A 13,747-nucleotide genomic window follows, 5' to 3' on the forward strand; every position below is an offset into this window, starting at 1 on the left:
ACTGATTCACTCTGGCTGTCTCTTGCGCTATATGCCCATGTCCCAAAAGGTCGATGCACAACATTACAAAATAACATGAGCAAAATACAGCCAGAAGGCTTACCATTAAACATACATATCGTTTTAATTCGTCACCATTTCCTAGAAGTGAATATGTGAACCATAATTTGTCACAATTAGGAACTATAGTGGACCATGATGAATGAACTCAAACCGGGAAGTGATCTGTGTAGTGAGACCTAGCGTGTATGTTTTTGTGTCTTGTTTTCAGACGGGAGAAGAGGTTAAGCTGGAGAAGGCTAAGATAATTCTGAAGGACTGTCTGGTATGTAGTGTGTATGTTTTTGTGTCTTGTTTTTAGACGGGAGAAGAGGTTAAGCTGGAGAAGGCTAAGATAACTCTGAATGACTGTCTGGCGTGTAGCGTGTATGTTTTTATGTCTTATTTTCAGACGGGAGAAGAGGTTAAGCTGGAGAAGGCCAAGATAACTCTGAACGACTGTCTGGCATGTAGCGGCTGCATCACATCGGCCGAGAGCGTTCTCATCACACAGCAGAGTCAGGAGGAACTCTTCAGGGTGCTGCACGAGAACAAGATGTTAAAACAGGTTACCATGGTTACAGCTGTATGCTAATTAGGCTAGGGTACCTTCTTTAACAAAAACAAATTTGAATTGTTCAGGGAAAGATTACTTATAGTTGTGAGATTATGGTACATGTACATATTTTAGGGGATTGGGAGTTAAAATTTTATGTAAAGCAAAATAAAATTCAATACTGTAAACAGGACTAGCTCTGGGTGTGTAGAAAATTTTGCTAGATTATCTATTAAATTAAAAAGATTGCAGAAACCCACCATTATTTTCAACAAAATATCAATCATGATATGAAATTCTTTCACCAAATTAAAATAACATTTGCCAGATGTGTTTAAAATTCACAATTGGCGAATTTGGCGAGTGCCAGAGATAGCCCTGCTATAAGCAACCGAAGTATAATAAAACTGGCATCCTACCGACTTTTGTTTTTCTTTTACATGTTCTGCAATAACTACATGTTAGACACCAATAGTCATACATGAAGTTTAAAATGACTTTGGGTTTGGTTGTTTCTTGCTTGGTTCCTTCTCTCACTCTTTAGACCTACATGTAGAGTTGCAATAACTACATGTTAGACACCAATAGTCATACATGAAGTTTAAAATGACAATATGTGAAGAGATATTGTTAAACAAGTGGTTGTTTCTTGCTTGTTTGTTTCCGTCACTCTTTAGACCTACATGTAGAGTTGCAATAACTACATGTTAGACACCAATAGTCATACATGAAGTTTAAAGTAACAATATGTGAAGAAATGTTGTTAAACAAGTGGTTGTTTCTTGCTTGTTTGTTTCCGTCACTCTTTAGACCTACATGTAGAGTTGCAATAACTACATGTTAGACACCAATAGTCATACATGAAGTTTAAAGTAACAATATGTGAAGAGAGGTTGTTAAACAAGTGGTTGTTTCTTGCTTGTTTGTTTCCGTCGGTGATGCACTGAACACTAGAAAACTGATTGGTTACCACTATACTTACCACTAGAATTTGCTTATTTAATATTTTGTTTCTTATATTTGAAATTGCACTTGATATATTGTATAGCGATGCAGTGGTCTCTGGCACTGATAGAAATAAACAGAATTTTTCACTAGTCCACCAGACAAATATATTTTTAAAATCTACTTGTCGGCTGATATTTTCACATATACAAATAAATGGTTTGTTTTATTCAATTACAAGGAAGATGTTTTAGAAAGCCCCGAATAAAACTGAATAGACCATTTTTACTAATCCACTGGACAAACACTGAGGTACATTTTGCTTGTCTAAGCAGATTTTCACTTGTACGGACAAACGGACATGTGCATATTTCAAACACTGTCTGGTGGTTGATTTCCCATGTACCTTAAACAGTGTTCAGTCTAGAAATTTATTAGTGTAGTAATAATATACTGGTAAGTGGTGACTGGCAGCAACTTAAAAACCACCTCATGCATTCTGATACCATGTTTGTCTTTCCAGGAAGAACAGAAAGTGTTGGTCGTGAGCATATCGCCTCAAAGTCTTGCATCACTTGCTGCCAAATTCAAAATGAATATTCATGAAGCTGGTCTCAGGTTGGCAGGATTCTTCAAGGGACTGGGTAAGTTTAAAACTATATATTTTTTTGGAAATTCAGTTCACTGGAGAATATTTAAATATCAGAATGTTCAGTACTTTTTGAGATAAATCCGTTTTGTGGATTGAATTTTCGTAAGGCATTTATTCCCAAGTCACATGTTTATATATTATAATGTACAATAAAAGCAGGTGTTTATCTACGAGTACATACATCATATTACACTGAGCTAAAATAAATGCAGGATTATCTTTTGTAAATTTAACAGCTATTTTTCAGATAATAATGTTATGTGGTTGAGCCATTTAGTAGGTCTATATTATTATGCATATAAGTAATGACCTTTTATGAAAATTAAACAACATTCTGTACAGGGCTGAATCGGTGCATTTTGTACTGAAATATTTTAACAGTAAGACTCTTCTTCAGTAGCAGACACCAATGGTCCACTACTCTTAAAATGTTGCCTATCACAAAATTCCTATCACAAAGTTTTGATTTTGTTCTTAATACAGGGGTTAGCTATGTCTTTGACACAACATTTGCAAGAAACTTCAGTTTGTTGGAGAGTGGTAAAGAATTTGTCCGACGTTACAAAGAGTCAGAGACCGAGAAGACTTCACTTCCTATGTTGGCATCAGCATGTCCAGGTTTGTCATATTCCAATGAAATTAATCACACTGATAACTACACAGTAGCCTTATTATGTTCACGTATAACTGTTATTGCAAAAATGTAAAACGAAAATATACATGTACATTTGAGTAAAATTGTATTAGTCCGATACTAACTTTATCAATTAATTGGGTGAAAGGATAGCAGTATGTGAGAGCAGTTTAGTATATTGTTTTATTAGTGACTCGTGGGTACCCAATATTCGGTCTTTGTTACACAGGTTACATTCGTAAGGACCTATTCTGTGACATATCATGTTGTACCATTGTACTATAACAAGAGGGATTTATTCTACGACATTCCTTGTACAATCAGGGACGAGACATAGCCCAGTAGTAAAGGGCTCGCTTGATACATGGTCAGTCTGGGATCGATTCTTGTTGGTGGACCCATTGGGCTATTTCTTGTTCCAACCAGAGCACCACGACTGGTATATCAAAGGCAGTGGGATGGTGCATATAAAAGATCCCTTGCTGCTAATCGAAAAGAGCAGCCCATGAAGTGGCAACAGTGGGTTTCCTCTCTCAATATCTGTGTGGTCTTAACCATATGTCTGATGCCATATAACCATAAATAAAATGTGTTGAGTGCATCAAGAGTTATCAATTTAGATTTCTTATTTTACTCACCTGTTGGAGAGAACTTTATTCGTTGTTTTTGATAACACATACTTGTTAACACATGTACATTTGTTAACGTTTTCAAGATATATGACTGGCTGCTCCTATGTGATGACCAGGTCACCAGTGCAACATCTCCAATAAAAAACAGCACTATCGAAATCTATTACACTGTGACGTATAATAACTGCAAATAACTTTTAGTTGAAAAAGATGTTCAAATTTGCTTAAAACTTTGTTTTCGAGGATATGTAAGAAATAGAATACTACATTTGTGTCCATTAGAAAGAAAGAAATGTTTTATTTAACAACACACTCAACACATTGTATTTACGGTTATATGGCGTCAGACAGATTTTGAGAGGAAACCCACTGTCGCCACTTCATGGGCTACTCTTTCCGATTAGCAGCAAGGGATCTTTTATTTGCATTTCCCACAGGCAGGATAGCACAAACCATGGCCTTTGTTGAACCAGTTATGGATCACTGGTCGGTGCAAGTGGTTTACACCTACCCACTGAGCCTTGCGGAGCACTCACTCAGGGTTTGGAGTCGGTATCTCGATTAAAAATCCCATGCCTCGACTGGGATTTGAACGCAGTACCTACCAGCCTGTTGACTGATGGCCTAACCACGATGCCACCGAGGCCGGTTTGTGTCCATTAGATACCATTTATCCTAAACTCGTTTAAAAATGTATCCACCTCACGTTTTGCTCGTTGGATACATTTTAAAACAACTCATAAGATCAATGGTATCTTAACAGCCATGTAGTATTCTCTATATATACTGCATATGTTCATTTATAAGAAAAATTATATTCATAATATTAGAATGAATTTATTATATATATTCACCAGTTTTAATATGTATTTAAACCCTTCATTACGGTGGCAATCATATTCCGTTTTCAGGGTGGATCTGTTATGCGGAGAAGACTCACGGCTCGTACATCCTGCCGTACATCAGCACGACGAAATCTCCACAGCAAATCATGGGCTCCCTCGTCAAGGATTACCTGGCAAGACGACTCAACAAGACTCCCGACCACCTATACCATGTGACGGTGATGCCATGTTTTGATAAGAAACTCGAGGCATCACGGTCAGATTTCTACAGCGATGTGTATCAAACGAGAGATGTGGATTGCGTCATTACATCAGGTACACTCATGTCACCTTAGTCTGTGCCGCACAAAAGTCTGCGTATGTTAATTATGTTACATTACGTCTTGAAACAAGTGTTGGGTATGTTTGTAAATAACAAACAACATTAATTTAATTCATAAGACAATGGTTAAAACAACACATCTTGATTGTGAACATATGAATAAAACTGATAATTAACACTTTGATTGAAAAAATCTCTGAATTAATGCACTAAGAGTATACTTTTGCCAGACTCGATCAACGTGTTTTTGTATCACCTGTCAACACGCGCTGGTCACCACTGTAATGATTAACCTTGTATATCAACTTACACAAGTTTACATAGAAGCTTCAATACATACCTTATTGTAATTTATGAATCCATAAATGGAATAAATGTTTTATTTTATCTGTTAACGTAAACATCCAAGCATACTTTGAATTTCCCTCTGAGTGTCACAACGCAAGCAAAATGGCTGCTCAGACTTTGAAGCTTACACTTGTAGCATGGCTTATTTTTAGTTATAGTCTGTTTTAAAATTATCATAAGATTGTCCCAGGGTTGAAGATTAACATGAAAACCATGGTCGCCAGCAGGGCCAGTCGAAGAAAAATCTTACTGGCCCTTCTCAAATCCAACTAGCCCTCCAATTATCACATTGAAATTTAACTGAAGAGCCAAAATTAAAACTATAATTGTTTTTTGTTTTTTTTATAATAACCATGTGATCACTGTACAAAGGAACACCGATGAACTGGCGTTTAACTTCATAATGAATAAAGTTAAAATTAAGTTATACATATCAAATCTAATTTTTAATACAGGGGTGAAGATAAAATGCTTGAACAGCCAAGGTATGCAGCATGACTTGCATTGTCTCTGAAATATTAAAATAATGCAGTACAAAGAGACTAAATGTAGAACTGCACAGGCTTTAGTAATTAAACTACTCTGGGAGGTTTTTTTGTAGTGATTCAAAAGAGGTAAAATCTCAAATAAAGGATTTCCTCAGGAGTGGCTGTCCTCCTAAAGACAGAGATCCATGGAATCATCCACTATTTTGCCAAATGCCCATTCGACTGCATTGTGCAGAAATATGGCTCTGATGATGTATTACGATTTTGTCGTCCAGATTACCTTGGATGTTCCATCAATTGCCTTAAACCTAAATCAGAAAAGAAAATTTAGTCTATGTAGTTTGATGGTAAGTTATAAATATATTTTTTTAAACTTACCCTGAATTCCCCCTCCCTCTTACCCCATTTTTGTTTTTGAGATAGCATGGATTTAATATTTAATAAATTAATATGTTTTTATATGAATTTTATCTTTACTCATTGTGAAGTTACATCCCAATTCATCGGTTCCCTTTTGATGCAAATGGACAATGATATAAAATTAATATTTTCTGTCTTAGTAAAATGTAATAGTGTGTGCGCATGTGTGTGTTCGTGCACAATACCAATAATGACAATCAATTAACTGGCCTTTGGAATAAGCCCTATAGTAATGGAAAGTTCAATTGTTATTTTTATAGGTGTGCATGCGCTCACGTTAGTGTGAGATGGAACTACATACAAGACCGATTTTGATTTTGTCACAGAATAATATAAGTTAATTAAATATCTTCCTTGTTTTTTTACCATAACATTGAATAACAATTATCAAATAGCAGCTCAAATGGATAATTATGGTGTATTCAGTCCATTCCAATAAGCCGATGACTTCCAGATTTTAAAAATACATGCAGTGTCTTCAATGCGTTGTCAGGCACTGTCAAAATAGAGAGGATGGTCTATGTCTTCTGCTGTCAGATATGCAGTTCGCATCAGCACAGACGCGGTGTGTTTTGTCACAATTCAGTTCAGTTTCAGTGTGTTTCTTTTTGTTTAACTGGAACCATGCTTGCCAGACCCTTAAATTAATTTTTGTTACTACCTTTGTAAATGTTTTAGTCACTGTTAGCTAATAAAGGTTGCCATGGGCAACCGCTAATTTTCAACCCTGTTGTCCTATATGTCTAAGGAACACTATTTGTGTTCATTTACACAGTTAATAACAGACAACTTTTGTTGAATCATGATCAAAGTTTTTGCCCTGGGCTTTTTAATATAGTCATTTTGTGTTGTCCAAACTAAGGAGCATAGAACACCATTTATATTTATCTCATTTGCACAATCTATTTTTTCTGAAACTGACTAAAACAGGAAGTGTTTGTTGTTGGAACTTACAAAAAGTCAGATCCATTATTTGTTGTTGTTTCTGTGACGAAGTGTTTTAATGTTTGCTGTGCAGACTTATGTGCCATCATGCAGGCCAGTAAATACAGGGTGGTCCCACTAAAAGTGCGTTCATTATTTGAGTTTAAAATTTTTTTAAATTAAAATAACTTTCAGTAGTACTAGTAACACATTTATTGTTACATTGTACTGTGGCGGTGAAACAAATATTTTTAAAGAAAGATTTTAACTTTAAAATATAACAAAAATGTTTAGGTGCGCATAAATATTTTACCTTATGCTTGCTTCATGAGCGGTCGGTTTGGGATCAATCCCCATTGGTGGGCCCATTGAGCTATTTCTCGCTCCAACCAGTGCACCACAACTGGTACATCAAAGGCTGTGGTATGTGTTATCCTGTCTATGGGATGGTGTATATAAAAGATCCCTTGCTTCTAATCGAAAAGAGTATCCCATGAAGTGGCGACAGCAGGTTTCCTCCCTCAATATTTGTGTGGTCCTTAACCATATGTCCGATGCCATATAACCGTAAATTAAATGTGTTGAGTGCGTCATTTCTTGTACCATCAGTGATCCAAATGTACATCAAGAGGGATCAGTGCATTTAAATCTATCACAGTGCTATTTATAAAAAAAATATTACTAATATTATAATAATTATTTTTCTATTGGTCTAAGAAACTTGTAGCCTAAAAGAGTTGCTAGTTGTCTGATTATTAGTTGGAACCAGATTTTAAAACAGATTTTAGTAAACACTGAAACATATAAGCTAACTAGCCGGAGGGACTAGTGTTATTTAAATTGTACTCATCGCCAACAATCTCTACGGACCTGGGGAAAGCAGCCAAGTGTAAAGCTAAGCTCAGACTATCAATTGTCACAAAGGAGTTGTCCTTTATATAATCACTTTTACCACATGGCATACATTTTTACATTCAGAGAACAATATGTTTTCAAAATCTTGATTAGTGATATTTCTAGTTGATTAAAAATCAATAACCAACTACTGTTTAATGTTTTAAATTTGTGTAGCAATATGTGAAAGTTCACGACGCGATACTGAACGAAATGTTCCCTGACATCATGATTAGTATAGACATGGATTGTTCAAGATATCAACAGGATTAAAATATTTGGCTTTCCACACATTCATAGTAAGGATCATTCTGTGTAAGGGAGATATCCTCAAATTTAAAAACTAGAGTTCAATGCATCATTACACCACAACCATACTTCACATTGCAAAAAATGGTACATATGTTTGTAGCTATGATATTCTTTGACCAATTGGCTGTAACCAGTAATGGGGTGTTAACTTTGTAATGCCCATAAAAGGAATGTGTTGTATTTGCCATTCTCGTGTAGAACCAAAATGAGGAACAGCTTTACAGAATAGACAGACAGGTAATAAAAAAAGAAATGTTTTATTTAACGACGCACTCAACACATTTTATTTATGGTTATATGGCATCAGACATATGGTTAAGGATCACACAGATTTTGAGAGGAAACCCGCTGTCACCACTACATGGGCTACTCTTTCCGATTAGCAGCAAGGGATCTTTTATTTGCGCTTCCCACAGGCAGGATAGCACAAACCATGGCCTTTTTTGAACCAGTTATGGATCACTGGTCAGTGCAAGTGGTTTACACCTACCCATTGAGCCTTGTGGAGCACTCACTCAAGGTTTGGAGTCGGTATCTGGATTAAGAATCCCATGCCTCGACTGGGATCCGAACCCAGTACCTACCAGCCTGTAGACTGATGGCCTAACCACGACACCACCGAGGCCGGTAGACAGACAGGTAAATGATTTTGAAAACGAAAACTAAAGGTAAACAATTCCCTAAATGTTCGAGATTTAATGAGTTTAGTCAACAAATGCATAAAGAATGTTAAACAAGTTCTGACCAGATATAATTTTTACGAAGAACCAGTGAAATTCCCATGTTAGCATCTGACTGAATGAAAGTTCACAAGTTTCATAAAAATGATATCTAGTGAAAATGTATGTGGTATTTTATTTATTACCCACCTTAAAATGATTATATCCAATTAAGGTTCAAGCACGCTGTCTTGGGCACACACCTCAGCTATCTGGGCTGTCTGTCCAGGACTGGGTTAATTGTTAGTTGGTTAGTGGTTAGTCATTGAGAAGAGGCCCTTAAGAAGTAACTCTGGGTTGGAGCCAGTAGGGGGCTGCGAACCCTGTACCTACCAGCCTGTAGTCTGATAGCTTAACCACTGCACCACTGAGGCCGGTTAACATTTCTTAAATAGACATGCGAATGCACAGACCTAATAGCAGGGAAGAGGTGTCATTTTCCGACATGATGTCACATACTGTGGTATTACGAATGTGGAGAACTATATCAATATTTTATTATGCTTCAGGTGAAGTGGAGAAAATGCTGGAGAAAGAAGGCACCTCACTAATAGATGTAGAAGGACAGCCTTTTGACCACATGTATGTAGTTGTGTCAAAATAAGCATGATGTTTGGTAATACATTTATTAATTACTGCAGGGCTGTGGGTTACAACACATTTATGAAGTAAAACATTCCCAGTATTATTATTACATGTGCTATAAAATCCAGGGCTAGCACTGGCACTCGCCAGTTGCAAATTTCAAAAACAATTGGAGAATTTTAGTTTGATTTGGCGAAATAATTTTATGGAATAAGTGTTATTTTGAGACAAAATAACTGGGGTTTTGCAATTTTTGAAGTTTAATTTGGCGAAATTGTCTGCTGATGCAGAGCTAGCCATGACATCTCTTTGTTATTCATTCATCATTCTTCTCATTGTACTAATACCTGTATGTGGGTATCATATTTGATATGACACACAAGCGATACAAATCATTGTACTAATACCTGTATGTGGGTATCATATTTGATATGACACACAAGCGATACAAATCATTGTACTAATACCTGTATGTGGGTATCATATTTGATATGACACACAAGCGATACAAATCATTGTACTAATACCTGTATGTGGGTATCATATTTGATATGACACACAAGCGATACAAATCATTGTACTAATACCTGTATGTGGGTATCATATTTGATATGACACACAAGCGATACAAATCATTGTACTAATACCTGTATGTGGGTATCATATTTGATATGACACACAAGCGATACAAATCATTGTACTAATACCTGTATGTGGGTATCATATTTGATATGACACACAAGCGATACAAATCATTGTACTAATACCTGTATGTGGGTATCATATTTGATATGACACACAAGCGATACAAATCATTGTACTAATACCTGTATGTGGGTATCATATTTGATATGACACACAAGCGATACAAATCATTGTACTAATACCTGTATGTGGGTATCATATTTGATATGACACACAAGCGATACAAATCATTGTACTAATACCTGTATGTGGGTATCATATTTGATATGACACACAAGCGATACAAATCATTGTACTAATACCTGTATGTGGGTATCATATTTGATATGACACACAAGCGATACAAATCATTGTACTAATACCTGTATGTGGGTATCATATTTGATATGACACACAAGCGATACAAATCATTGTACTAATTAATACCTGTATGTGGGTATCATATTTGATATGACACACAAGCGATACAAATCATTGTACTAATACCTGTATGTGGGTATCATATTTGATATGACACACAAGCGATACAAATCATTGTACTAATACCTGTATGTGGGTATCATATTTGATATGACACACAAGCGATACAAATCATTGTACTAATACCTGTATGTGGGTATCATATTTGATATGACACACAAGCGATACAAATCATTGTACTAATACCTGTATGTGGGTATCATATTTGATATGACACACAAGAGATAAAAATCATTGTACTAATACCTGTATGTGTGTATCATATTTGATATGACACACAAGTGATACAAATCATTGTACTAATACCTGTATGTGTGTATCCTATTTGATATAACACACAAGTGATACAAATAATATTTGATATAACACACAAGTGATACAAATTTACATGTAGGTTTGTCACAGTAGAATCTTATTGAGAACAAAGCACCATTCTCAACCATTCTTTACTTATTTTGATGTCTACAGTTAATATTTTTTTATAAATAACATTAATTATTAAAATAAAATAAATGTCATGCTTTTAGTTTAATGCAACAGTAAATAAGGTTTTAACTTATTAAAGCGAAAACAAGGCAGAGTTTGGAAAACCCTGTTTGTCACTGACTAATGCCTATTTTACCGCATCCACGTGATGTTTTCTTATGTGCGTATGCCTTCTGCAAAAGTCGTCCATGTTTACTATTTATTTGAACCCTTCATTTGTACCCGTACTTTATTATTTGTACCCGTAAGGTATTTCCAGTGGGTTTTCCAACATCAGCTATTTTCGTTAATTTCTGACACTGTGATCGGAAAATGTTTTCCTTTGTATCAAAATGAGAATTGAGTCAAATTGTTTGTTAAAGTTAATCCGGATTACAAATGAACACAATTACCATGATTTCAGCCGTTCTTATTGTATTATGTGAGATTACCCAAGGACTTCCGATATTGACCCATTTGAAACAACTCAGCCATTTGATTCTTACTTGCACTTCGGCCGAAGTGTTCTGACTTGCACTTCGGCCGAAGTGTTCTGAGTGACTTTGTTTTGAACTTCGGGGTTCTTTCTGGGGGTTTTCACTACTTTTTAAAATTTTATTTGCAATACAAAACCATGCTGACTGTTTTATTTATATATGGAACAAAAATGTTTATAAAATTTGAAGGAAAGAATCTCGGGCTAGTGATAATTTTTAATAGACATACAAGCCGAACATGATGAATTTCATCGGCAGTCAGAGTGGAATGACTACATGTTAAGATACAATGTATATGAAAATATTGTAATCTGTAACGTAATGTTTTAAGTGAATGGTGTTTTATTTTATTGTTCTGTTCAAAATAAATGTTTTTATTCACAGTATATGTTGTTTGGATATTGATAAATATATTTAATTTACAATTAATTTTTTTTTAAGTCAGGCAAGTGAAAAACCCCATGGGCAGGTGAAAGTGCTGTCAACTTTTTTCTTAAGTGCGAACACTAAGATTGTCTATAATCATTTCTGTACTAAAATAGTTTCTAATAACATAGAGAATTATGAGCTATATTTTTGTATTTAGATTGCCTTTCAACAAGGGTAGGTGGAGGTGGGGGTGATGGGGGAAATGCATACCTTGACCCATTTAGACCTATGTAAAATAAACGTCTAAAATATCAATCCTCCGATTTTAGCTTCAGGGCATCAATATTTATATCTCTTTCAAATCCAAACTTATATTAACCAATCAATCCCCATTACATTGATATTACCCCCCACCCCCCACCCCCACCCCACCCCACCAAAAAATAAAAAAATAAAAAAATAAAAAAAAATAAAAAAAATTTTATATGTTAGATCCGCGCCTGTATATGGTAGGTACAGACATAAAATCTTCCAAAAACTGATGTTAATATAGATTTAGGCATACTTTATTTATTTTTTCCTTTTAACTATTTAAAATCCATTTTAAAAAATACAGTTCCCAATCTGTGATCCGAAATTCATTCTCCCTAAATTTCGTTTTGATGGTTGCCTCTAATTTTGATGCCTGTAGACACATTTGTATCTACATTGTTTTAAAACATAAATGTTTTATTTTTCTATTCTAATATAGGTTTGCTGAATACAAATAAATAAGTTGTCCATCTGTGAAATTACATTTAGGGGTTTCATAATATGATCGTCTGCACATTATTATTGTCGAAAATGTGTTGTATCCAATAATAAAGGTCTGTTTTTGTTATTTTGACCACAAACATCAAAGAAGCATTTTTTTTTATTTTTTTTTGTAATTGGATGTCTTTCAACGTGATTTTTTTAGCATTTGAATCGCAAAAGTAGCCATTTTTAAACCACAGTTTGTCAACTATTTAAGGATTATTTTTCAAGAATGTTTTTTTTTTTTTTTTTTTTTTTTTAAATCCTTTTCTTTGCCTTAAATGCGCTCTCTCACAGATGGTTGACCTAATTATTGACCCAACAAGGTATTATATGACAATATATACATTTGATTTGTACCTAAAAGTACTTTATTGAACCCATCTATATGACCACCAATCACACTTATTAATTATTGATATTTTATAAAAAATAATTTATTTAAGGGTACAGTCCATAATTCTGAGAAAAATAACGGCTATTTGGAGTGCAGAGGTGTGACGTATTATTTTGAGTTACGTGACGGGCATTCTCTGATTTAACAAGCTCATGTAACGAGAACGCTTGACCGTCCTCTGCGACGTAGGGTAAATAGAAAAACAACAACAATGAAAATAAGTTATTAAAAAATAATAAAAACATGTACTGAATGATAATAAGCTTATACATTCATTTATTTTAGTAACAGAAGCATGTTAAACGTCGACAATCCCGACTAGTTAGGCCTTTGCATCTATAGGAAAATTTATCGTTAGTCGTACACGAAAAACTCTAAACATCTGGATCATGAACACCTTCATTTTCCACCTTGTCAAATTCATTATCATGCAAAATATGCCATAACAGCTGACTTGAGATAGGAATTGTTACATTTTTAAAGAATACTCTGAACTAGATGGTGTTTATATACGATGTGACTATATATACGAAGGCCGTGTATATAGACTCCACTAATGAGAGCTGGCTATATTCACAGCAAAACTGTATATAGGCGGTAAATAAGTACATGTATTTGATTGATCTATATTACCGAACCATCTGGAACAGGAGGAATACATAAAATGTACTGTACGAACAGTGCATTTTCTGAACAGAGTAGGGAGTGAGGAAGTATATGAATT

General features: G+C 35.0%; 1 protein-coding gene across 1 annotated transcript in view; it reads left to right on the plus strand.

Moving 5' to 3' along the window:
* Positions 1-421: 421 nt before the first annotated feature.
* LOC121379182 (cytosolic Fe-S cluster assembly factor narfl-like) overlaps positions 422-13,747 on the plus strand; it is a 20,984-nt gene continuing 7,658 nt past the window's right edge. The window contains exons 1-5 of the mRNA XM_041507681.1: positions 422-607; positions 2,064-2,184; positions 2,676-2,810; positions 4,370-4,618; positions 9,240-9,312. Of these exons, the coding sequence (XP_041363615.1) occupies positions 437-607; positions 2,064-2,184; positions 2,676-2,810; positions 4,370-4,618; positions 9,240-9,312 (749 nt within the window). The 5' untranslated portion in view covers positions 422-436. The remainder of the gene's footprint in view (positions 608-2,063; positions 2,185-2,675; positions 2,811-4,369; positions 4,619-9,239; positions 9,313-13,747) is intronic.

This window comes from Gigantopelta aegis, chromosome 8 (genome assembly GCF_016097555.1).
Source record: "Gigantopelta aegis isolate Gae_Host chromosome 8, Gae_host_genome, whole genome shotgun sequence".
In the NCBI taxonomy this organism is placed as follows: domain Eukaryota; kingdom Metazoa; phylum Mollusca; class Gastropoda; order Neomphalida; family Peltospiridae; genus Gigantopelta; species Gigantopelta aegis.